The sequence below is a fragment of the Staurois parvus genome, unplaced genomic scaffold (assembly GCF_062004578.1).
Source record: "Staurois parvus isolate SC_StPar_1 unplaced genomic scaffold, SC_StPar_1.0 ptg000120l, whole genome shotgun sequence".
Classification (NCBI taxonomy): Eukaryota; Metazoa; Chordata; class Amphibia; order Anura; family Ranidae; genus Staurois; species Staurois parvus.
The window spans coordinates 1,630,195-1,656,758 of NW_028317916.1; the positions used below are offsets into that span (position 1 = coordinate 1,630,195).

General features: G+C 39.9%; 1 protein-coding gene across 1 annotated transcript in view; it reads left to right on the forward strand.

Moving 5' to 3' along the window:
* MET (MET proto-oncogene, receptor tyrosine kinase) overlaps positions 1-26,564 on the forward strand; it is a 215,901-nt gene that overhangs the window by 102,861 nt on the left and 86,476 nt on the right. The window contains exons 4-9 of the mRNA XM_089672085.1: positions 9,368-9,502; positions 14,573-14,746; positions 22,725-22,876; positions 23,061-23,163; positions 23,288-23,424; positions 24,097-24,258. Of these exons, the coding sequence (XP_089528211.1) occupies positions 9,368-9,502; positions 14,573-14,746; positions 22,725-22,876; positions 23,061-23,163; positions 23,288-23,424; positions 24,097-24,258 (863 nt within the window). The remainder of the gene's footprint in view (positions 1-9,367; positions 9,503-14,572; positions 14,747-22,724; positions 22,877-23,060; positions 23,164-23,287; positions 23,425-24,096; positions 24,259-26,564) is intronic.

Here is a 26,564-nt window from a genome sequence, read left to right on the forward strand (position 1 = left end):
AAAATGACAGCCTTCTGATACAGACAATATTCAAATGATGCATATATGAAAGAGGATAGTGCTCATAATAATGTAACAGGTATAAACAAGTGGGAATTACCATATTTTATACACCAATATATACACCTCAACACCTATCTTCAAGGAGCAACAAGACTGCAGCTTGTTCACACTTGTATTATACATGGATTTAGTTCTACATTCTTAAAGTGGAAGATAAGGCTAACTATAACTTTTCTTAAAAGCATTCCCTTCCCCTACCTAACCTGTATATCCTGTAAAAAAATATCTAAACTTACCTTTTTTAATCCGGCCTGGCCACAAGATCCAGCAACTTCGACTTCCCTGTGTCAGTGAGGAGCTGCTGCAGGGGAGAGGAGGGAGCACCAACCAGTATGGGCCATGGGTGAGGTCACAACTCCAGGAATTCACAGCTGTTGTAGAGCAATTCATTGCAAAGAGGAGCTGGAGCTGCTGAATCATGTGATCAAATTGGATTTAAAAAATGAGTATAGAGATCTTATCTATACAAGGTATGCAGTATAGGTTGGAGGTGGGGGAGCATTTTTAAGAATAGTTATAGTTAGCCTTTAGTAACACTTTAAATATGTAAAAATTATGCCTTTTAACATGAGATGTTTCTCATTTCAGTTTCAGTTTACAATTCTGAATGGCTTCCTGTAGTATGATAACAATTGAATAAGAAAGTAACAGCAATGTAAAACATGCAACAAAATTACAAACAGTTTTCTCATTAATCTATATCCGGTTTTAGCCAAGCATAGGCAGAAACAAGGCCTGGCCATCCTCACATATAGGTGTCCGTTTATGACACAGAGAATAGCTGCGATTTAACGGATCTCAGCTATTCTCTGGTCATTCACAGTTTATGACACTCAGGAGATCATGTCAGCCCTTCGCTGGAGATCTATGTTCTCCCTCCAGATTCTCCAGCCCAGAGCTGGAGAATCAGAGGGACCGAAAACTAAGCAGAGATAATTTACCTCTGTTTAGTAAACTGATCTTTTACTGTAATCTCGCGAGATTATAGTAAAATCAGCCGTTTTCCAGAGTTTGTATACCGTTCTCCAGCATTTGGAGACCGCTCTCCCTTCGTTCGGAGAACTGCTTCATAAACTGCATTCACAGGAGAACTGTGTTCTCCGAGAATGCCGGAGAACTGAGCAGCGATCTATTACCGCTGGTTCATAAACGGACACCTAAAATTGCAGTTCTGTAATTGCTCCATCATTTGCTTCCGACTTTCTGAGGTTTATTTACTAAAAGAGTAAAAAAGCTTAATTTTGCAAATTGAACATTCACTTACCGTATTTTTCGCTCCATAAGACGCACCTGACCATAAGACGCACCTAGGTTTTAGAGGTGAAAAACAAGAAAAAAAAATATTCTGAACCAATGGACTGCAGACACAGTACAGGGGATGACCAGAGACTGCGGACACAGTACAGGAGATGACCAGAGACTGCGGACACAGTACAGGAGATGACCAGAGACTGCGGACACAGTACAGGGGATGACCAGAGACTGCGGACACAGTACAGGAGATGACCAGAGACTGCGGACACAGTACAGGAGATGACCAGAGACTGCGGACACAGTACAGGAGATGACCAGAGACTGCGGACACAGTACAGTAGATGACCAGAGACTGCAGAAATAGTGCAGGAGATGACCAGAGACTGCAGACACAGTACAGGAGATGACCAGAGACTGCGGACACAGTACAGGAGATGACCAGAGACTGCAGAAACAGTACAGGAGATGACCAGAGACTGCGGACACAGTACAGGAGATGACCAGAGACTGCGGACACAGTACAGGAGATGACCAGAGACTGCGGACACAGTACAGGAGATGACCAGAGACTGCAGAAACAGTGCAGGAGATGACCAGAGACTGCGGACACAGTGCAGGAGATGACCAGAGACTGCGGACATAGTACAGGAGATGACCAGAGACTGCGGACATAGTACAGGAGATGACCAGAGACTGCGGACATAGTGCAGATGACCAGAGACTGCGGACACAGTACAGGGAATGACCAGAGACTGCGGACACAGTGCAGGAGATGACCAGAGACTGCAGACACAGTACAGGGGATGACCAGAGACTGCGGACACAGTGCAGGAGATGACCAGAGACTGCGGACACAGTACAGGGATGACCAGAGACTGCGGACACAGTACAGGGAATGACCAGAGACTGCGGACAGTGCAGGGAATGACCAGAGACTGCGGACAGTGCAGGGAATGACCAGAGACTGCGGACACAGTGCAGGGAATGACCAGAGACTGCGGACAGTGCAGGGGATGACCAGAGACTGCGGACACAGTGCAGGGAATGACCAGAGACTGCGGACACAGTGCAGGGAATGACCAGAGACTGCGGACACAGTGCAGGGAATGACCAGAGACTGCGGACACAGTGCAGGGAATGACCAGAGACTGCGGACACAGTGCATTGAATGACCAGAGACTGCGGACAGTGCAGGGAATGACCAGAGACTGCAGACAGTACAGGGAATGTCCAGAGACTGCAGACAGTGCAGGGGATGTCCAGAGACTGCAGACAGTGCAGGGGATGACCAGAGACTGCTGACCTTTGGGAAGGGAGGGGGAGCGGTTACCTGAATTTGACAGGTACCCGCTCCCACTTCCGCGGAGTTGCCTTTCCTCTTCTTCCCGGGCCGGCTTCTGTGACAGCCGGGTGCCCACTGCGCAGGTGCGAGAAGCACTTCGCTTTGTGAATGGCCCGGCGCCTTCTGGGACCCTTCATGTGTCCCAGAAGACACCGGATCATTCACAAAGCGCAGCACATGCGCAGTGGGCACCCGGCTGTCACAGAAGCCAGCGCGGGAAGACTGTGCAGCGCTGGAGCGATGAACAGGTAAGGCCCTGCAGGAGACAACAGCTGAGCGGCCGGCCCGGTATTCTGACATGGTGGTGCAAAAATACCGGACCGGCCGCTTTATATTCGCTCCATAAGACGCACTGACATTTTCCCCCCTTTTTGGGGGGGAAAAAAGTGCGTCTTATGGTGCGAAAAATACGGTAAGTTAGTGAATAATGTGGGGCTGGGTTCACCTCCATCCTCTAATTATGTGAACATTGACTTTGTAAATCTAACCTTCTCTACTCCTTTTATAAATCAACCTAATTGTAATGACATATTTAGGGACATATTTATAAATTAGTGAATGTGGCATCCATCAGGCATTCAAGCTTTGACTCAATCCCTGAAGTTTAAAACACATGCAATAGGAAGAATTGCTTTCAGTGAATCACCGGTGACACTAATATAGTGATCAGTGCTAGTAATATACACTGTGATTTGAAGAATGCCAAATTTACTGCTTTGTAAATGTGTCACTTAGTGAGTGAAGCAAGAATGAAGATCTAATTCTTCATGCTCCCTCCCCCTGTACTGCTGCCCCCTACCTTGCTCAACCCTACCAGATTTAAAGTGTTACTAAAGCCAGGACCCTGCATTCACTATATCTGGTCTCCCACAGTACACAGAACATGGAAATGCAATTATTTTAGTAAATATAAACTGATAAATACCTTTTCTCATCAGCAGTTAGAGCAGTCTTGTGACTTCTATCAGTGTTCAGCCGGACACTGGTTAAAGCATGTAGGAGTTTTCTTTCTGCTTTAGGAGAATGCAAAACCCCTGACCGCTATCTGGACAGTGCTGACTGGCCCTGTGCTGATCACATGCACTCTCCCAAGAAGAAAAAAAAACTTTCTAGCAATACACACTAAACTGAGCATGTGCAGAATGGCTACAGTTCAGTCTGCCTTATCAGGAGATAAGATGTGGACATTTGAACAAGAGGAGGAGCAGAGAAGACAGGATCAAATGACCTTTTTACACAATGCAGAGGATTAACCCTTTAGGCTCCACAGTGAGTATAACAAGCATGCTTTACTGCATATACAGACTGATTTTACTGTTGTGGGTTTAGTAACACTTTAAAACATATCAAACAGGGATGTACTTACACACTCCTCCAAACTGAGCTCCACACTGATTCATGATATTAGTAAGACCATTTAGTGCCTTGTCGTCAACATTTTATTTTACAACTGTTTCTCTGGTCGTATTGTGGCACAGGCATTCTATGTATGTATTTATTCATTCTTCTCTACCTAAACCACATTGCTATTCATCATATGCACTGTTACATGCTGAGTATGTGTACTTTAACCACTTCAGCTCTGGAAGGTTTTACCCCCTTCATGACCAGGCCATTTTTTGTTATTCGGCACTTCGCTACTTTAACTGTTAACTGTACCGTGATGAAATTTATATAATTTTTCACAGAAATAGAGCTTTCTGTTGGTGGTATTTGATCACCACTGGGTTTTAAATTTTTTTTATTATATAAACAAAAAAATATATATATTTTTTACTTTCTGCTATAAAACATATCCAATAATACAAAAAAATCGAATTACCGTATTTTTCACTCCATAAGACGCACTTTTTTGCATCCCAAAAAATGGAGGAAAATGTCTGAGCGTCTTATAGAGCGAATATGGAGCGGCCGGCCCGGTATTGCCGCCGCCGTGTTAGAATATCGGGCCGGCCTACTGTGCAGAAGAACCCATTCCTCTGTCCCACCTGTTCCTCGGTCCAGTGGTGTCCTGCTTCCATCAGCCATCTTCTCTCCCTGACACCAGCATCTTCAGTATGGGCACCCTGCTGCGACAGCTTGCGGATTCACAGCCGGGTGCCCACTGCGCATGCTCGCGAAGCACTGCGCTTTGTGAATGGCCCCGTAGTCTTGTGGGACCTGTCACATGTCCCAGAAGAATACAAGGAGGGGGGGGAGGACAACTGCGCAGAAGTGGGAGCAGGTAACTGTCAAATTCGGGTACCCACCCCCCCTCCTCCCCAAAGGGCTGCACTCTCTGGTCATCTCCTATAGTATGTCTGCAGTCTGTTGTCATCTCCTGTACTATGTCCACAGTCTCTGGTCATCTCCTGTACTGTGTCCACAGTCTGTGGTCATCTCCTGTACTATGTCTGCAGTCTGTGGTCATCTCCTGTACTGTGTCCGCAGTCTCTGGTCATCACCTGTGTTATGTCTGCAGTCTCTGGTCATCTCCTCTACTATGTCTGCAGTATCTGGTCATCTCCTGTACTGTGTCCACATTCTCTGGTCATCTCCTGTACTATGTCCGCAGTCTCTGGTCATCTCCTGTACTATGTCCTCAGCCTCTGGTCATCTCCTGTACTGTGTCCGCAGTCTCTGGTCATCTCCTGTACTGTGTCCGCAGTCTCTGGTCATCTCCTGTACTGTGTCCGCAGTCTCTGGTCATCTCCTGTACTATGTCTTCAGCCTCTGGTCATCTCCTGTACTGTGTCCGCAGTCTCTGGTCATCTCCTGTACTGTGTCCGCAGTCTCTGGTCATCTCCTGTACTATGTCCGCAGTCTCTGGTCATCTCCTGTACTATGTCCGCAGTTTCTGGTCATCTCCTTTACCATGTCCGCAGTCTCTGATCATCACCTGTAGTATGTACGCAGTCTCTGGTCATCTCCTGTACTGTGTCCGCAGTCTTTGGTCGTCCCCTGTACTATGTCTGCACTCTCTGGTCATCTCCTGTACTATGTCCGCAGTCTCTGGTCATCTCCTGTACTGTGTCCGCAGTCTCTGGTCATCTCCTGTACTGTGTCCGCAGTCTCTGGTCATCTCCTGTACTATCTCCGCAGTCTCTGGTCATCTCCTGTACTAGGTCTACAGTCTCTGGTCATCTCCTGTAGTATGTCCGCAGTCTCTGGTCATCTCCTGAAGTATGTCCGCAGTGTCTAATCATCTCCTGTACTGTGTCCGCAGTCTCTGGTCATCTGTAGCATGTCCGCAGTCTCTGGTCATCTCCTGTACTATGTCCGCAGTCTCTGGTCATCTCCTGTACTATGTCTACAGTCTCTGGTCATCTCCTGTAGTATGTCCGCAGTCTCTGGTCATCTCCTGAAGTATGTCCGCAGTGTCTAATCATCTCCTGTACTGTGTCCGCAGTCTCTGGTCATCTGTAGCATGTCCGCAGTCTCTGGTCATCTCCTGTAGTATGTCCGCAGTCTCTGGTCATCTCCTGAAGTATGTCCGCAGTGTCTAATCATCTCCTGTACTGTGTCCGCAGTCTCTGGTCATCTGTAGCATGTCCGCAGTCTCTGGTCATCTCCTGAAGTATGTCCGCAGTGTCTAATCATCTCCTGTACTGTGTCCGCAGTCTCTGGTCATCTGTAGCATGTCCGCAGTGTCTAATCATGTCCACAGTCTCTGGTCATTCCCTGTACTATGTCCGCAATCTCTGGTCATCTCCTGTACTATGTCTGCAGTCTCTGGTCTTCTCCTGTACTATGCTTGCAGTCTCTGGTCATTTCCTGTACTATGTCTGCAGTCCGTTGCTGCAGAATTCTTTTTTTCTTGTTTTCCTCCTCTAAAATCTAGGTGCGTTTTATGGTCAGGTGCGTCTTATGGAGTGAAAAATACGGTACTTCATAAATTTAGGCCAAAATGTATTCTGCTACATGTCTTCGGTAAAAAAAAAAAATCCCAGTAAGCGTATATTAAATGGTTTGCATGAAAGTTATGTCTACAAACAATGGTACAGTTTACTGGAAAAAAATTTTTATACTAGTAATGGTGATCTGTGACTTATAGTGGAACCGTGATAGTGTGATGGGTATTTTGACACTAACTGACACTTTGTGGGAACTAGCTGCCACTGACATCACTAGTGACACTAATACTGTGATCAGTGCTAGTAATATACTAATGGCACTGGCTGGGAAGAGGGTAACATATAAGGGCAATTAAAGGGTGTGCCTAACAATGTGTAATGTATGCTGCTTTTTGCTAAAGATCGCCTTGTTTCAGAGATCGTTTCCTCTGTACAGAGCCATGTGTTGTTTGTCAACACAGAGCTCTGGGCTGTGATTGGACCCAGCTGATCGGCTGGTCCAGGCCATGAATCACTGACCTACTGACTTATGCAGGCCATACATGGGTTGAATTTCGAAAGAATGTTCATTAGAAAACTGTAACTAATAATTTTCGTTTGAATTTCGCACCGTTAGTGGGCCATAAAATTGTACGATTTTTGTACTGCCATCGAATTTGAGAGACCGGGCATGTTGGAATTTTATTGAAAAACTAACTAATTTCTCATCAGTGATGGGAGAATAATGTGAGAATTATAATCAAAAAAGAAATGAGCATGAGCTGTGACCTGGAAAGAAAAGAAGATTCTCAGCTACGAAAATTCTTTTCTGTAACAACATGAGGTGAAATTGAAGACTTGGTTGGTCAAATTTCAAAATCAATGGTGGCACCTTTGGATAACAAAACGCACAAAATTTCCAAATTTTAAAAGAAAATGCATTCAGAAATCAACCCATTTATTGCCTGCCTAAGTCCCACTGTGTTCAAGCACAGCAGAGCCAAAGAGGCGGGGGCTTGTGCGCACCCTGAACATGGAAGAACGCAGCAACGTACAAGTACGTTACGGTGCCTGTACAAGCTGCCCATCCACAGTACGTGTATTGCGGCAGGTTGGCAAGCAGTTAAATATAAAAAGAAATTAAGAATAAGGACCCATTCGCACCACAATGCAGTGTCCTGCAATTCACACATTGTGGTCCACTGAGGTGCACTAAACAGCCGGTTTAAAAATGGACTGCAATGCACAGCAACAAATGTGTAAATAGAGTAAGCTGCATAGGACACCAATCACATGCATTTTGGAGGTGTCATTCACAATGAATGACACCAAAACCTGCCAACACAAATAAATGCCTTGATACACAGTGGTGTGATTGGCCCTCCAACTTTTAGGTTCTACAGGTTCTTAATAGTAGCACTCAAATCCTGGGTCATAAAGAAAACCAGCTGTGGCCATTTGTACTAGCTTTTGTTATCAGCTTTTCCACTGAGAGTAAGTGGTTTAAAATATTAAACATATACACAATTGTTGAGTGGCAGTATGGATTGTACCATTGTGAAAAGCACAATAGATGGATATTTTTCTGATTATTCTTTTTGTTGACTGTGACAGATGTTTTTGATGAAAGGCCTTGAACTGGTAATTGCGAGCTGTTTTGACTGATCAAGTGTTAACCAGGTCCTGCGTGCTGCCTGTTTGCCTCATTACATGATTAGTCAGTGTGAATATGACAAAACACATGGGTAATATAGTTATTGGGGCAGCTGCCAAAGAAGTCAGGAAAATAGCACAAATTTTGCTTCCTTCCTATGTTAAAACTTGGGGAAAAGTTTTTCACGCTCACTTTTTTTTTTAATTTTATGTGAAACCTTGCAGCTGTTTCAGCGGCTCTTATTGTTTGTGTCCAATTTGAGTCTGGGAAATACAGAAGTACAGCTGTTAGCTGCACTATTAGTCAGGTATTTCACTATGAATATTTCATACTGGAGAGTTATGCCAGTTAACAACACACAGCCATTACTGAATGTATTTATGGTAATTAGATATTTCAGGGCAAATGTGAACGGAATGTCAGAATTTGTTTCCTGATAAACTTGTTAAACTGTAGTTTGGGTCAATTATATTGTGTTCATTCTGTGTGAGAATCAGAGCATGAAGCCTAAATATCATAAACAGAATGGCATCTTTCTCTCACACAGTGAACTTTGCATGAACATTGAAACTCCACAACCATGAAAGTGTGGTACATAACTATTTTTTTCAATATTGCAATATTTCTACCTGTTTGATTGTTATTTATGCTGGAATGTATTAAACCTTGAACCCATCTTTTTTTTTTTTATATGAGATGACCCTTTTTAGTGTTTTTTTTTTTTGATGATTTTGAAATGATCTTTAGCTCTAGTTTGGGTTCTTGCAATTAAAAAATACAAGCCAATATGCACAATCAATATCAAGTTGTTTTCTTTAGGAACAAGTGGCCACAATGACCTTATAGCCTCCTTCTCAGAAAATAACAACCTTGAAGGGGATGCAGATTTTCTATTTTTTTAGTGCTCTGGATGAAGTTTAGGAAGTGTGATGTTTATGTGCATCTAATTTGCCCCCAATGTTCAACCCCAGATCCAAGAACCAGGGGAAAATAAATTAGACTAAGTAAAGTAATCTACTAGAAGTCATCAGTCTTCTTCCTTTCTCAAGACATTTTCCTCCATATAAAAAGAGGAAACAAAGTTAAAAAGTTAAAGTACCCCATTCCGATCGTTAAGATTTTTTAAAATTATTTCAATACTGTTCCTTCACTTTAAGTACATGTGTTTGATTAGTGTAATACAGGATTAATAATAAAGAAACCAGTCAATGTTGTTAAAAAATCTTTGTTTTTGTCTTTCAGGTTGTGATTTCTCGTTCTGATCAAACTCAACCTCATGTCAATATTGCTCTTGACACACATCCTGTGACTTCTGTAGTAGTGATCAATGAGACATCCAAGCAGAACGAATATGTCCTAGTTAGTACAGCAAAGAAGGTAAGACCATACATGATCTTTTTCTTAGAATTATATCATCCTACGCAGCCATACATACTGAGCAGCATTTATGATAATTGACATAATAGAAACATATATTTAATCATGGAGGAAATACAATGCATTATGATTGATCACTGCCAGTCTGCACAAAATGTTGCATTCAAAGCATATGTTTTAAATATTATTAAATGTAATTTTTTTTCCTGTTCTTTGCATTACACATTATAAGTCATGATGAAATGCTGCTTCTTAATTATGAAAGTGGAATAAATATGTCAATTATATCAGAAATATAGAGAGAACACAACATAAATCCAGTTAAACTGAAAATGGTTGAGGATCATAAGTAATATCACCAGACGGGAAAGATACTATTGTAAATCAACCTAACCCATTAACGACTAGAAGTACAATATGTTTACCTGACTCTCGTTTTGATATGTTTACAGTCTCTCTGGTTATCTCTGGTTAAGCCATATGTTTTTACTCTCTTCAAGCAAACCCTACATATTTTTCTCTTAGTATGTGGTAGTGCAGTATTTCTCAACATGGGTTCCTACAGAGGTTACTAGAGGTTCCTTGAGCAATGAGCAATTTCTGCCTCTCAGATAAGTTCCCACTAACACCTTTTTAGATATATATTAGGGGGTAATTCTTCCCAATGACCACAAGTGTAAGGAACATTCTTCCCACTTACCATCACACTAATGTATTTTGAGTTGTAGATATAATCATTTTTACAAGTTTTTATAGCTATATTCTGATTTTAGCATTATTTCCCAATAAACATACAACAAATGCACAAAATAAAACACTTCTGCTCACAAAAACCTTTCATTTATTTAAATTAGATTTCCTAATAATGTCCTGTAAATTATACAATGTTAGGATTCATCAAGCAAGAGTTGTGTGACCATATTCAAATTTTAAGGTCAAGTTCAGTTGTAAAGGTCCCAAACTCAGGGATGAATCCTTATAACGTTTCAAATATCCTCATTCTATTACACTAAAACCAAAACTTACACAGATTAATCAATGCATTAGGTTAATATACATTATTGGACTTACATTGTAACTGACACAAAGGGATTGATAGACCAAAGGAGAAGACACTGGTCAGTTAGGTAATGTTCACTTTGCAAAGCAGTGGTTACACAATTTAGTATATAAGATGGACCTGTGTTAACTTCAAATGTCCAGTTTGTGCAAGAATTTTTCTTTCTAACGTACCTGCACATGATTGGTTTTGAAATGTGAACACAGCTATATTTTTTTCACTAAGATCAGAGAGGATCCACTTGGCAAAGCAAACAGTCTTCTCCTTTAGTAATTCAAACCTAGACTGTGTTTTATGATTTCACATTCATTTTGGTCCTTCATTTTCAGAAGGAATTTCATCAGGTTCCACATTCTCAAAAATGATTTATTATGTAACAAAATATATTATAACTGAAGCCAGTTACATGCAGACTGATCCCACATATAACACAACCTCCAAGCAGCAGAGTATGTGCGTAATATAAAATATCTACTTGCATTTGTTTATGTAGCTGCAGAATGCCCACAGCCTCTTCAAACAAAATTGAGTAATCTTCCATCATTACCAATACCTAATTAGCATTTTTTTTTACATTCGCATAAGTGTGGTAATGCAAACTTCTCAAGTTTATGAGAATTGAAAGAATATTAATGTAAAATAGTTGCACAAAAGACATCTCTTTGTATATGAAATTGTAGTTAGATGATGGATGGCTCCATATCAACAGTACCTGCTTCTTGAAACCACATGACTGTTCTAGTGGGACTGTTGTGGTACTCAAAGTATCTGAACAAGCATAAAATGTTCAAGCATAAAATCTGTTTATTATATATCATGGTAATTCCATAAGATGATGCTCATCAAAGGTTGTTACATTGAAATCACATTAACAGTCAATTTTATCACAGCCCTGTCTGGTAACAAATATACGCAATACACGCAATAATTTACTAGTCAACCAAAGACATAGATGCGCCCTTCATGTTCCTGTTAAAGGAAGTGGTATCAAAGTAGGGCTTGTAAAATCTCAACATGTTTTGTGAAATGTGTGTCCTGTAAAGATCACCAGCTGTTAGTAGCTGCAAAATGTACCTGTAATGAAAAAAAGTGAGATTTATACTTGTCTAACCCCATTTTATATCCATGAAGCCCAGACAAAGGTAACAACACCCCCCTTCCAGTGAGATACTGGGAGTTTCAAAGTAGCTGAAATCTCACAAGATGATGCGCTTGCAAAGGAATAGAGCGTCTTTTTGTGATGTTTTGCCTGATCTGCATTCCCCAGGCATCTTCCCAGAAGGACATGGCAGTCATACTCAGTAATGTGGAAGACTGGCTTAACCACTTGAAGACCGCCCTATAGCACTACTGTTACAGAGCTGCCCTTCTGTGCAAAATCATGTATATACAGTTGCAAGAAAAAGTATGTGAACCCCTTGGGATTACGTGGAGTTTTGCATGAATTGGGCATAAAATGTGCTCTGAACGTCATCTAAGTCACAACAATAGAAGAACACAGTCTGCTGAACATAATACTACACAAACATTAGATGTTGCCATGGTTTAATTGCACATAACATGTAAACATTCACAGTGCAGGGAGGAAAAAGTATGTGAGGCCCTAGCTTAATGACTTCTCCCAGAGCTAATTGGAGCCAGGAGTGAGCCAACCTTGACTCCAATCAGTGTGATGATATTGGATGTGTTGCTGACAGCTGTCCTGCCCTTAAAAAACACACACTTGTTTTGGGTTTACTGGTTTCAAGAAGCACTGTCTGATGTGAACCATGCCTCGCAGAAAAGAGCTCTCAGAAGACCTACGATAAGAATTGTTGACTTGCATGAAGCTGGAAAGGGTTACAAAAGTATCTCCAAAAGCCTTGATGTTTATGGGTCCACGGTAAGACAGACTGTCTACCAATGGAGAAAGTTTAGCACTGTTGCTACTCTCCCTAGGCGTGGTCGTCCTGTAAAAATGACTGCAAGAGCACAGCGCAGATTGCTGCATGAGGTAAAGAAAAATCCCAGTATGTCAGCTAAAGACCTACAGAAATCTCTGGCACATGCTAACATTTTTGTTGACAGATCTACAATAAGGAAAACATTAAACAAGAATGGAGTACATGGGAGGACACCACGGAGGAAGTCATTGCTGTCCAAAAAGAATATTGCAGCACGTTTGAAGTTTGCAAAAGAGCACCTGGATGTTCCACAGCACTACTGGCAAAATATGCTGTGGACAGATGAAACCAAGATTGAGTTGTTTGGGAAGAACACACAACACTATGTGTGGAGAAAAAAAGGCACAGCACACCAACATCAAAACCTCATCCCCACTGTAAAACATAGCGGAGGGAGCATCATGGTTTGGGGCTGCTTTGCTGCCTCAGGGCCTGGACGGATTGTTGTCATTGATGGGAAAATGAATTCCAGAGTTTATCAAGACATTTTGCAGGAAAACGTACGACCATCTGTCCGCCAACTGAAGCTCCGCAGAGGATGGGTGATGCAACAGGACAATGACCCAAAGCATACAAGTAATTCAACAAAACAATGGCTGCAACAGCACAGAATACGCCTTCTGGAGTGGCCCAGTCAGAGTCCTGACCTCAACCCGATTGAAATGCTGTGGCATGACCTTAAGAGAGCGATTCACACCAGACATCCCAAGAATATTGCTACACTGAAACAGTTTTGTGAAGAGGAGTGGTCCAAAATTACTCCAGATTGTTGTGCAGGTCTGATCTGCAACTATAGGAAACGTTTGGTTGAGGTTATTGCTGCCAAAGGAGGGTCAACCAGTTATTAAGTCCAAAGGTTCACGTACTTTTTCCTCCCTGCACTGTGAATGTTTACATGTTATGTGCAATTAAACCATGGCAACATCTAATGTTTGTGTAGTATTATGTTCAGCAGACTGTGCTCTTCTATTGTTGTGACTTAGATGATGTTCAGAGCACATTTTATGCCCAATTCATGCAAAACTCCACGTAATCCCAAGGGGTTCAAATACTTTTTCTTGCAACTGTATATATATATATATATATATATATATATATGTGTGTGTGTGTGATTTTGCACTTCTTCCTCATGGGGGCATGTGCATGCCACTGGAGGATCGCTTCTACTGTGAAACGTCACAGCAGAAGCCGATCTCCGAATCCCGGCAAATGGATGTTCACCGCCACTCACAGATCATTGGGCAGGGAGGAACAATAGAGCTCTGTTCTGATAGCGGAGAGTGATCAATTGTGTGGCAGAGCAGAGCTGGGAACACGATCCATCACTTCCCCTTGTACCAGCACCACCTAGTGTACACCAACACATAGCTAGGCACACACTTAACTCTTTGCTCACCCTAAATGTTAACCCTTCCCAACCACTGTCATTAGTACAGTGATCAGTGTATATTTTTAGCACGGATCACTACATTAGTGTCACTGGTTCCCACAAAGTGTCAGTTAGTGTACAATTGTTGCAATATTGCAGTCCCGCTATAAGTTGCTGATCACCGCGATTACTAGTATACAAAAATTCCAGAATATATCCCATAGTATATAGACACTATGACATTTGCGCAAACTAATCTATATACGCTTATTGAGAATTTGTTTTACAAAAATATGCAGCACGATATATTTTGGCCTAAATTCATGAAGAAATTAGATTTTTTTAATTTTTTGATTGAATATGTTTTATATTAGAAAATAAAAAATATTGGGGGGTTTTTTCAAAATTGTTGGGTTTTTTTGTTTATAACCCAAAAAGTAAAAGTTTGGGTACAGTGTTGCATGACAGCGCAATTGTCAGTAAAATAACGCAGCACTGTATCTCAAAAAATGGTCTGGTCAGGAAGGGGGGTAAATCTTCTAGAGCTGAAGTGGTTAAGGTAAGTAAAAATAGTTAACCTTTTTATTTACAGGTACATTTTGCACATACTAACATCAGGGGGCCCAGATAATTAAGTAATGTAAAGCACATTTCATGTTTTGTATGTCATAACTGTTAATCTGCTTATTTTCATGCAGATAATGAAGATTCCATTAGTAGGTCTTGGCTGTGAACACTACAAATCTTGTAGTCATTGTATCTCAACTCCTTCATATATGAAATGTGGCTGGTGTAAGAACCATTGTACCAGGAAAAACAACTGCATTGGTGATGGGTGGATTCAGAAAACTTGCTCTCCAGTTGTGTCTGAGGTAATATATCAGTCACATGATATAAGGCCCATTTATGACCCTGGTCATGTGCATTTCATCTAAGACAATTCATAAGCACAGCACACAAAAAAAAAAATCCAGGCAGATGATTTTTCTTGAGGATATTGCATTTTTCAGGGTCTCCTGTTTGATAGGTATGTACCAAGTATGGGGTATTATAAAATACAGAATAATGCATGTAAAGGATTTTTCTGGTCACACTTTCATAGCAATAACAATACAAACATTAGTTATATTCGACAATCCATTAAAAGCTTACTTGAAAAATCCCTTTTCATATATTCATTCTGCCTGTCTGCTGGGCACCTCTTTCCACAACTTCCTGGATTCCTCACTTGCTTTGCCTTTCTAGTTAGGTTGAAAAAATTCATGTTGATTTAGTTAAATGAAAATAAAAAAATAATGTTTGAAGCTAAGGGGTTTATTTATAAAAAGAAATAACATCTGCTGTACAAGTATCTCAAGCTTTCACACAGCCATTTGAAATATACCTTGCAGTTTTCCTAAAACCTCCATCTAATTGCCATGATGCTGCATTTTCCTGATTGAGGTATTTCACAAAGTGACTGCATTGTGGCCACTGGATGGAGCTGACAATCACAAGAAATAAACGTAGTAAGCAAATTACAAGGATTATTCGTGATAGCTGTGCATATTTTGTATAACACACCTTAGTGTGAAGTCTTTTTTTTACCATATTTTATCTTGAAGTAGGATCCCATCAACAGTGCCCTGAGGCGGGGACAACGTTTTCCATGAATATAAGCATTCCATCCCCCTCTCCATTGTATCACACCTCCTACGCCACAGCTTGCTATCGGCATAGCAGTAGTTCTTGTTATAAAGATCCCAATCCAGAAACGAACATCAACAATTTTTGTTTTATTGGGGACTATTAGGGGTTTAGGTTGAGATACCATAGCTGTTATAGCTGTTTTTTGCATTTTGTAAACTTGTTCTGTTAAACTGCGTATCTCATTGTTAAAGTGTTACTAAACCCACAACAGTAAAATCAGTCTGTATATGCAGTAAACAATGCTTGCTATACTCACTGTGGAACGTAAGGGGTTAATCCTCTGCATTGTGTAAAAAGGCTGTTTGATCCTGTCTTCTCTGATCCTCTCCTTCTTTTACATTACCCATTTCATCTCCTGATAGAACACAGTCTCAGGGGACACTCTGCACATGCTCAGTTTGGTGTGTACTGCTAGAGAGGTTTTTCTTTTTCTTGGGAGAGCGCATGTGATCAGCACAGGGCCAATCAGTGATGTCCAGACAGAGGATCAGATGTTATGCAATCTCATAGGGCAGTGAGAGGAGAATGAAAACTCCCCCTACTAGCTTTAACATGTGCTCTGCAGGACACTGACAGAAGTCACAAGACTGCACTAACTGCTGATGAGAAAAGGTATTTAGCAGTTTATATTTTCTAAAACAATTGCATTTCCATGCTTTGTGTACTGTGGGTGACCAGATTTAGTGAATGCAGGGTCCTGGGTTTAGTAACACTTTAACCACTTGCCAACCGCCCTATAGTAGAAATACTGCTACAGGGCAGCAGGACTACACAAAATCATATACACGTGATTCGCATTTCTAGGTAGGGGGCACGCACATGCCACCCAACCGAGCTGCCATTGGCGGCTAGAGATGTCAGTCACGAATCCCAGCCAGAGATTCCCCACCGGCACCCAGTGATCACTGTGTAAAGCTGACAGGGGAGAGAACTGTGTGTAAACAACACAGGTCTCTCTCCTGTCAGCAAGGACATGCTGCTTTGTATTTCTCTGCACATCAGAGAAATACAAAGCAGCATGTCTCTGTAGTAAAACGGCACACAGCACACATAGTAAAACAGACACAGCACAGAGTTAACCCTCTGACTGCCCAAACGTTAACCCCTTCCTGCCCAGAGTCATTACTACAGTGTCAGTGCTTTTTATATACTGATCACTGTATTAGAGTCACTGGGGATGTTAGTGGGAGTTAGTCAGTTCCCCCAGTGTCAGAATGCCCGCCGCAGTCCCACTATAAGTCGTTGATCGCCGCCATTACTAGTATAAAAAAATAGAAATTCCAGTATATATACCGCCATTTGTAGACATAACTGTCATGAAAATCAAATAATTTACACGTATTGGGATTTTTTTAAGCAAAGACATGTAGCAGAATACATTTTGGCCTAAATTTATGACAAAATTTGATTTTTAAATTTTTTTACTGGATATGTTTTATAGCAAAAAGTCAAAAATATTGTTTGTTTTTTTCAAAATTGTCAGTCTTTTTTTGTTTATAACGCAAAAAATAAAAACCTCAGAGGTGATCAAATACCATTGAAAGAAAGCTCTATTTGTGGGAAAAAAGGACATAAATTTCATTTATGTACAACGTTGCATGATTGCGCAATTGTCAGTTAAAGTAACGCTGCGCCGCATTGCAAAAAAAGGCCTGGTCAGAAAGGGGGGTAAATCCTCTGGAGGGCATTCCTCTAACATGCCTGCACTGCAACCGCTATATCAGGAAATTAATGTAAAAGTTGGTGTGTATCTTTTTTTTTGTTTTTCTTATGAGTCATCTCATACTTTGTAAAGAAAGATATTAAGAATTTTACAATTATTGAAAAGGGTGTGGGTCTAGTGGAAGGCAGGATAAGTCTACAAATGAAGAGCTGTCCTTGCTTTTTATTTACTTGTAATGGAGGAAAAATGGAATGTAGTGTAGAGCCTGATGCTGGGGCTCTTTTTGTGTGCCCACCTCCACCACTACTTGTGCTGACTGCATTCCATAGCAGCTAAGTATCAACAGCATACATAAGGGTGAGATAAAGTGCAAGTATATAAGTACTTATCTTGTTGTCAGTAGAGACAAGCACACCCTTTTAGGCATGTTGCAAGTGCTAGACCCTCAAGAAAAGCAAGTACCAATATTGACGATCCATGCTGTTGCTACGTACTTGCTTAGGAATGACGTTTATTGCAAAAGTATGGTGTGATATACCCTCGATGTTTTAGACAATACCTGCATCATTATAGCTGATATGGATTTTAAATGTTGATCTCAAATAAAGAAGGAACATTTATTGCCTAAGTGGCGCTGATTATCTATTTGGAGTAACGAAATAAAAGCTAACATGAGTGGTTGATAAGGGCAAAATGTCCATTTTGTTTCTCTTTTTACATAAAGCCTTGCTATAAAGTTTCAAAAAGAATAAAAGGACCACATGCAAAGTTCTTGGAGTACATTGTTACACTGATGAAGTATAAATGCTTCAAAGCATAATGTAGAAATAAATCATTTTGTCCATTGTAGCATAAATATCATACAAATGTCATGTAGTGACTTTTATTGAAATTGCTTTTCTAAAACCATCTAACCAGATTTTTATTTTTCCCACCATTGTTGTAATTTTAACACAATTTACAATATACAAAAAGCGCTTCCTTTGATAATTGTCAGTGCACAGCTTGGCATATTCCTCTATTCCTATTAGAGAAAGAATAGGGGTAAACAAAGGTTCAGGGGAAGCATGCCAGTGTATGCCGTGTGCACAGAAATCAGAGCTTTTTTTTTGTTTGTCCTGAACTTCCTTCCAAGCAATCTATTGTTTCCCAATGTCTTTTCAGGTTACAGTCATGTGTGAACGGGACAGTTCTTTGAATAATACATTTGCATACAAGGATATACAGAATAATATATATATATATATATATATATATATATATATATTATATTGCCAAAAGTATTGGGACACCCCTCCAAATCATTGTATTTAGGTGTTCCAATCATCTCCATGGCCACAGGTGTATAAAATCAAGAACCTAGGCATGCAGACTGCTTCTACAAACATTTGTGAAAGAATGGGTCGCTCTCAGGAGCTAAGTGAATTCAAGCGTGGTTTCGTGATAGGTTGCCACTTGTGCAATAAGTCTATCCATGAAATTTCCTTGCTATTAAATTAACACGGGCAGCTGTTAGTGGTATTATAACAAAGTGGAAGGAACTGGGAACAAAAGCAACTGAGCCACAAAGTGCTAGGCCATGTAAAATGACAGAGCGGGGTCAGCACATGCTTAAGCCCACAGTGCGTAGAAGTCACCAACTGGCTGCAGAGTCAATAAGTAAAGACCTCCAAAGTTCGTGTGGCTTTCAGATTAGCACAACAACAGTGCATAGAGAGCTTCACGGAATGGGTGTACATGGCCGAGTAGCTGCATCCAAGCCTTACATCACCAAGTGCAATGCAAAGCGTCGGTTGCAATGGTGTAAAGAACACAGCCACTGGACTCTAGTGCAGTGGAGACGTGTTCTCTGAAGTGACAAATCACACATCTCTGTCTGGCAATCCAATGCACGTGTCTGGGTTTGGCGGTTGCCAGGAGAACGGTACTTGCCTAACTGCCTTGTGCAGCTTTGTGGGAACAGTTTGGGGATGACCCCTTCCTGTTCCAACATGACTGTGCACCAGTGCACAAAGCATGGCCCATAAAGACATGGATGAGCGAGTTTGGGGTGGAGGAATTTGACTGGCCTGCACAGAGTCCTGACCTCAACCCAATAGACGACCTTTGGGATGAATTAGAATTAGAACAGAGACTGTGAGCCAGGCCTTCTCGTCCAGCATCAGTGCCTGACCTCACAAATGCGCATCTGGAAGAATGGTCAGACATTTCCATAGATACATTCCTAAACCTTGTGGACAGTCTTTCTAGAAGAATTGAACCTAATGGACTAATACTGGGATGCCATTAAAGTTCATGTGCATGTAAAGGCAGGCATCCCAATACTTTTGGCAATATAATGTGTGTGTGTGTATATATATATATATATATATATATATATATATATAGAGGGAGAGTGGCCAAGCCAGTCTGCATGTGTCTTTGGCTCAGAAGCACACCTGTACGTGTTCCCCCCCATAGTACAGCTTGCTATGGAAGCACACACAGAAGAGGAGGAGCTCCAGTGGGGGACACTATTGCTATTGCTCAGAGCAGTTGAGTATAATATGTTCAATGTTTTAATTAAAAAAATGCCTGCTTTAAGCTTAACCCTAGGCAAACAGCTTGATTCAAAGCAGAAATTCTGTGCTGTGTCATTGATTAGCCATGGCCAAATCACAGCTAATCACAAAAAAAAAACCCTGAATGAATCGATGTCATTCAGGTAAATGCTTGCTTATAGCAAAGTAATTCTTTGCTATAAGCAAATTGTGCAAAAAAAAATACTGATCACTTCCTCAAAGTAGTACAATGTTACTATGGTAACATTATACTACTTTGTTCATATGCAATATGAAAAAAAATCTTAAAAAAAGAGAAAGAAAAAATGTAATACAAAATTTAAAATAATTAAAAAAAATTTAAAAAATAATCAATTTTTTTTACGTACTCTCTCCAGTCAGTGTCCCTGATCACCGCCATGCCAGTTATATGACGACGCTGTACTGCACTGGTGACAGTATATAAAAAAAAAAATTGTGAAAACCATTTTTTTAATTTTTTCATTTTCCGAAAAATTATGACAAAAAAATTACAACTTCAAAAAACTCGCCATGCCTCTTATGAAGTACGTCGGACTGTCTACTTTGCAAAAAGGGGTCATTTGGGGAATATCTGTACTATTCTGACATTCTTGGACCTCAAGAAATTAGATTGGCTGTCAGTACTTCAGGATTGATCAATTTTCAGATATATCCCATAGTTTGTGAACTCTATAACTTTCCTACAGACTAAATAAATACTAATTTGGGTTATTTTTACCAAAGAAATGTAGCAGAATACATTTTGGCCTAAATTTATGAAGAACAATTATTTATTTGCAAACTTTTATAACAGAAACAAAGAAAAACATGTTTTTTTTTTCAAAATGATCGGTCTTTTGTTTTGTTAATTTAGCAAAAAATAAAAACCCCAGTGGTGATTAACTACCACCAAAAGAAAGCTCTAGTTGTCTGAAGAAAATTATCAAATTTTTGTTTGGGTACAGTGTTGCATGACTGCACAATTGTCATTAAAAGTGTGAGAGCGCTTAAACCTGAAAATTGGCGTGGGCAGGAAGGGGGTAAAAGTGCCCTGTATGGAAGTGGTTAATAGCAAAAAGTCAAAAATATTGTTTTTTTTCTCAAAATAGTTTTTCTGTAGCGCAAAAAATAAAAAATGCGCTATACGATCAAATTCCACCGAAAGAAAGCTCTATTCATAGGAAAAAAAGGACGTAAATTTAATTTGGGTGCAGTGTTGCATGTCCATGCAGTTGTCAGTTAAAGTAACACAACGCCATAATGCAAAAAATGGCCTGGTCAGGAATGGGGTAAATCCTCTGGAGGGCAAGAGGTTAACACAGGTACACTATATAAAGGCTTCCAGGGTGTTTTATGGGCATTTAGAAGTTGTTAAGCACAGAATGGAATGGAGTATGCAAATATGCAAGCACCAATTTTATAGGCGCTTTGAGCCCCCAGGGATAAAAGAGGTATAGATATATTATTATTATTATTATTATTATTGGAATTATTACATACACTTTTAAACTGATACTCAAATTCTTTCTGATCATGGGACAAATCAAGCACTGATTGTGTTGTGCTTACTACTTACTTTTTGCTATAAAATATATCCAGTAAAAAATTCAGGCCAAAATGTATTCTGCTACATGTCTTTGCTAAAAAAAACCTCCCAATACATGTAAATTCATTGGTTTACGTGAAAGCTATAGTGTCTAAAAATGGCGGTATATATATTGAAATTATTATTTTTTTTTATACTAGTAATGCTGGCGATCAGCAACTTATAGTGGGACTGCGGCGGGCATTCTGACACTGGGGGGAACTGACACTGTACTAATGGCACTGGGCAGGAAGGGGTTAACATCTGGGGCGATGAAAGGGTTAACTGTGTGCTGTTTTACATTGTGTGCTGTGTGTGTGTTTTACTAGGGAAACATACTGCTTTGTATTGCTCTGCTATGCAGAGCAATACAAAGCAGCATGTCGGTGCTGACAGGGGAGAGATCTGTGTTGTTTACACACAGACCTCTCCCCTTTCACTCTTCCTCGGTGGCGGGGAATCTCCGGCCGGGACCCGGTGATCAACAGTTGTAGCCGCCAATGGCAGGGTGGGTAGGGTGGCAAATGCACGTATATGCCCCCTAACCGGAAATGCAAAATCATATATATATATACGTGATTTTGCTCAGTCCTGCCACCCTGTAGCAGTAGTTCTGTGCGCAGTCGGGAAGCTGTTAATTCACATTCGGATTATACTCCAGAGGCTACTGACAGATGGTGAAGCAGCAATGCAACGCCTCCTGTTTTAACAACATTTTTTACCACAAATGCCCACAACTACGTGCATTGCACACTGTTGCGGAGCATTTGTGGTGTTTCCCTATTTAATTGTCACCAGCTGATCGCTACATGTCGCATGACCTTTGCCGCAGGAGTGAAGCATTGTGGATGCAGTATTTAAATATCCCTGCAAAGATCATAAAAAGGTCAGCGCTAATCCAAAAACAATATTAAAGCTGTGTGCAATGGATAAAGATATACCAAAATCCTAAAGTGCTGTAAACAAAAAATTGCAGTGCTACAATTTAAACATCCCTGTCTGCTGCCTATTGCGGCTTAAGGGGGGTGGCTGGCAGGCGGCAAAAAATGGCTCAACCCTACAGTGGTGCCACCCCCCAACCACAAGTGTAGAAAAGCTGAATCAATGCTCTTCCTTATTTCCTTTTTTGATTTGAAAAATCACAAATATCATGTGCAGGCTTTCAGAACAATCTAGGACCATAATTAAACTTTTCAAAGTCAGGTGCCCTGCACTGATGTAGCTCATAGTATGTATACCCTTCTGTAATATTACTGCCATCTTTGTTTTTTTTATACAGTGTTTTATATTAACTGCAACACAGCATCATATATTTAAAATTTAATTTGTATCTAAATGTTATTTTTTTTCAGATCATTCCAACATCTGCTCCTTTTGATGGTGGTACTCAACTAACAATATGTGGATGGGATTTTATGTTAAACTCTATGAGCTTTCAGGATATTGCAATTTTGATTGGAAAAAGTAAATGCAGAATAGATGCAAAGAACAGCAGTCAAAACAAGTAAGAGTTTCTTGGTGGCTAAATCTTTGTTACTTACTGTAGATATTATAAATAATAAGGGTGTAATAGTTATTCCTTGGTAAAATAATTTCAGGAAAGTCAATGTAAAAATACGTTTTTGGAATATGACATGATTTTTATATACTAAAAGGTGTACCATTGTAGAATAATATCTGTATTTAAGGTTGCTCTGCAAGGTCAATCAAGAAGCTACTGTCAATTTCAACATTAGCAGCAGTGTGTCCAATGGAAAACAGGCAGTGAACTTTGCCACCTTTTCATTTGTGGTAGGTATTGTTTTGAAGTGTGATTTGCTTTATATATAAAGGAATATTAATAGCAAATAAACAGAGTGCTGTTTTTTTGCGGAATGTATGTACTTACTTGGATTTTTATGTATTTATTTACAAGAACCCTGTGATAGCAGGCATTACTCCTAGTTATGGACCACAGTCAGGAAAGACGCTGCTTACCCTGAAAGGACATTATCTGAACAGCGGGAAGGACAGAAAAGTTTACATTGGGGGAGATGTATGCACCATCAAGAGGTAAATACTATATACGAAACATAGAGAGACGATAATGACTATCTACTTGCATGATGGAAGATGTTATGTTTTCTTTTTGAAATGACTATCTGATGGTGACCTTTCTATTGACCAAAATGAATAGCAAAAATGCTGCAAAGTCAATCAGGCCAAATGATCTCCAATTAAACCTTGTTTTTTTTTTGTTTTTTTTTTTTTTGGGGGGGGGGGGGTGTTGCACAAATCATATACAGGATATATTCAGGCCAGTTCTGCCCCTTTGTTCAATCTAGATAAGAACTAAAACAAAGTAATTGCTAAGTGCTTATCGTTATTAACATGGCTTTAATAGATTATAAAATATTACATGTGTACCCTTAATTGCACTTTTAAGAAAGTATTGTACGATTTTAAAAAGTCATCATATGTTATTGTAGAAATAGTAATTGTCCAAGGGTTAAAACATGAATCACTGCTGTCATGGGCTTTTGAAGAGATGATACTGACCTTTCATTGCTTGCATTTCAAAATCTTCAAAGTAGCTTCTAAGTTTGATCTAATAAGACAGAGTTCTAGGCTGTCAACAGTATTATTACTAAGATCATTTATGGCTTTCTCAAAGTGACTGTCTTTTGCTATGTTCTGTGAGAAACTCTACTTATTATTGCATTGTGGGGTTTTTTTTTCTTCTAGTGTATCCAGTACTGCCATCGAGTGCTACACTCCAGGCAACACAATTGATACATATCCTGTTACGCTGAAAATTGACAATGCCCTTCGCAAGGCAAGCACATCTTTTACCTATAAAGAGGATCCATCTATTTTTAAAATCGAACCAACAAAGTCTTTTCTTAGGTAAATGCCATTAGATATTCCTCATGGAAGGGACCGACCCTAACCTATTGTAAAAATTATATTGTACTGGAGTTGTCAGTTAAGGTAATTAGAAAAAAAATGTATACGTGTTTTATAAGAAATGATGTACACTTGACTTTGTTTCTTTGGTTGGTTTATCTTGCTTGAGCTAGTGGAGCTCTACTGGTCTTTGAAATGGGTTCAGTTATTAGCTGAATCAGCCTATCCAGCTTTGCATAAGCCAGCACTCTGCTTCAAGTTATTAATCTCCCAGCGGGGAAGTGTATCATAAGATTTCTTACTTCATTTCACATTAGGCTTTGAGTTAGCCACATGCTGTGCATGAATGAGAATCATCACTAACTTGAATATACTAAAATGTGACATCCTGTAATCAAAGCTTCTGTGGTATTAATATAGGATATTTTGCCATATGGTAAAGGAGACCAAAATAAATCACCACTCTTGGCTTAGTATTCTTATACTTTCCATATCCTGCACTGCTAATGCCCAATAATGCTAAAATAGTTATATGCAACTAAAAAGTAATCCACGGGATTATAAAATATTTTAAAATGAACATGTGGCCAGACTACACACTAAAATATTTACATTTTCTGAACAAACACTACAAAACAAGGTCTCCTTAATATCTGTAGCTAAATGTATTGTGGAGAAATTAATCTTCAAATTTCACAGCAGAGACATAAAATATTAGTTTGGCTATTGTTTTCTATTGCAACAGAATCTTGGGAGCTTGCTAGCCACTAATGTGAACTGTAAGAAAAGGACTAAATCTACCCCCAAATTTTTATATATTACAATTCACCAATCCTTAGATGTTGAGGCTCCATTAGTTTACTGTTTTTAGTTTTTCACTTTATTTTCATCTGGTGATCTAGCCAGCAACATGCTTCCTGTATTAGGGTGGCTTCTGGATGAACAGCTATGGATGTGCAGCAGAGACACCCTTTGACAGCAGCACTGTCTAGAGTGGGTAGTGTTACATGGACTTTACATAAGTGATTAAGCAGACGTTTTTAAGCAGGTACAGTTTTTTTAAATAAATATTTTCAATAAATGAATAAAAGCTGATCATTGTAAGCACCCCTGTCAGTGTTAAATGGTTTTTCTGTACCCTATAATTTCCACTTTTGCTGCATGGCTTGGTCAGCAGGGTCAACAGGTAAAAAAAAAGTAAGTTCAGAAAAACATAGAATGCTTGTTAATGCTGGTGAAATATTGTCTCATATATGTCATTTTAATTTTGCCTTTAGTACCTATTTAATGATTTCACAATACAAGCAGCTAGAGAGGTCATGGGTGGCTTGTTTTAAATATTTTTTTTGTAGGCCTCATGCACACCTGGCATAAAACTGCTGCTTATACAGGCATCTGTTTTGTTTTTTTTCTTTCAGCCTGTGGAAGCAACTCTATGTTAGAGCTGATTCACACATATGCGGTGCGGATTGAAGCTCAGGTTTCACCTCTTAGGATTCACAGTAGTTGTTCAGCGGTTCATGTCAGGTTTACATCAGGTTCAGGACAGGATTAGGTCAGGATTTTATCCTGATCACACATTTGTGGTTTAGAAACAGTACTCATAGAAGTCAATAGCCTGTAATCTACACCTGAACCTGAAGGCACTGTTCAGAAATCGTACAGGACTCTTTTTCAAACTGCACTGAATCCACACTGCCAGTGCATATATGAACAAGCACCATAGGAAGCAATAGTATTTCACGTCATACAGATTCAAACTGCATCCAATCCGCATATATGTGAACCGGCACTTAGCCTGTATCCATGCACATTTGGCTTTATAGGCACATTTGTAGAGGTGCATTTCCAGGCTGAAAAAACACAGCCTGTTTTTGAGAGGAGCTTTCGGGCACAAAAAATGTTTGACATGTCTAAACGCGTGTAAAAGTGAGATTTAGGTGTTTCAAGCGTTTTTAAGTGTACATTTTTTCTAGTGTTTTGCATTACTGTAGACTTTACTCTGTAGACTTTGCTTGTTGGAAGTACAGCAGTACAAAAGTGCATAGTTAGAACGACAGTAGCTGGATACAGTAAGCTTAAGTTATTTCTAAATTCTTTATAGTATTTCTAGTTGCTTTTCTTAAATTGTTTATGTTTGCAAAACCTTGATATTGGGTCTGTGTTGCTTCTGGTTAATGTTTACTAAGTACTGGAGTAATTGTCTTTGTGCTGTTGAGGTGTTGAGTACGGGGTGTTATCAATTAGCATATGGAAGAGAGGTGACCTGTTGTCCTAACTGGTGCCTAATTAGTGTTGTATTTAAG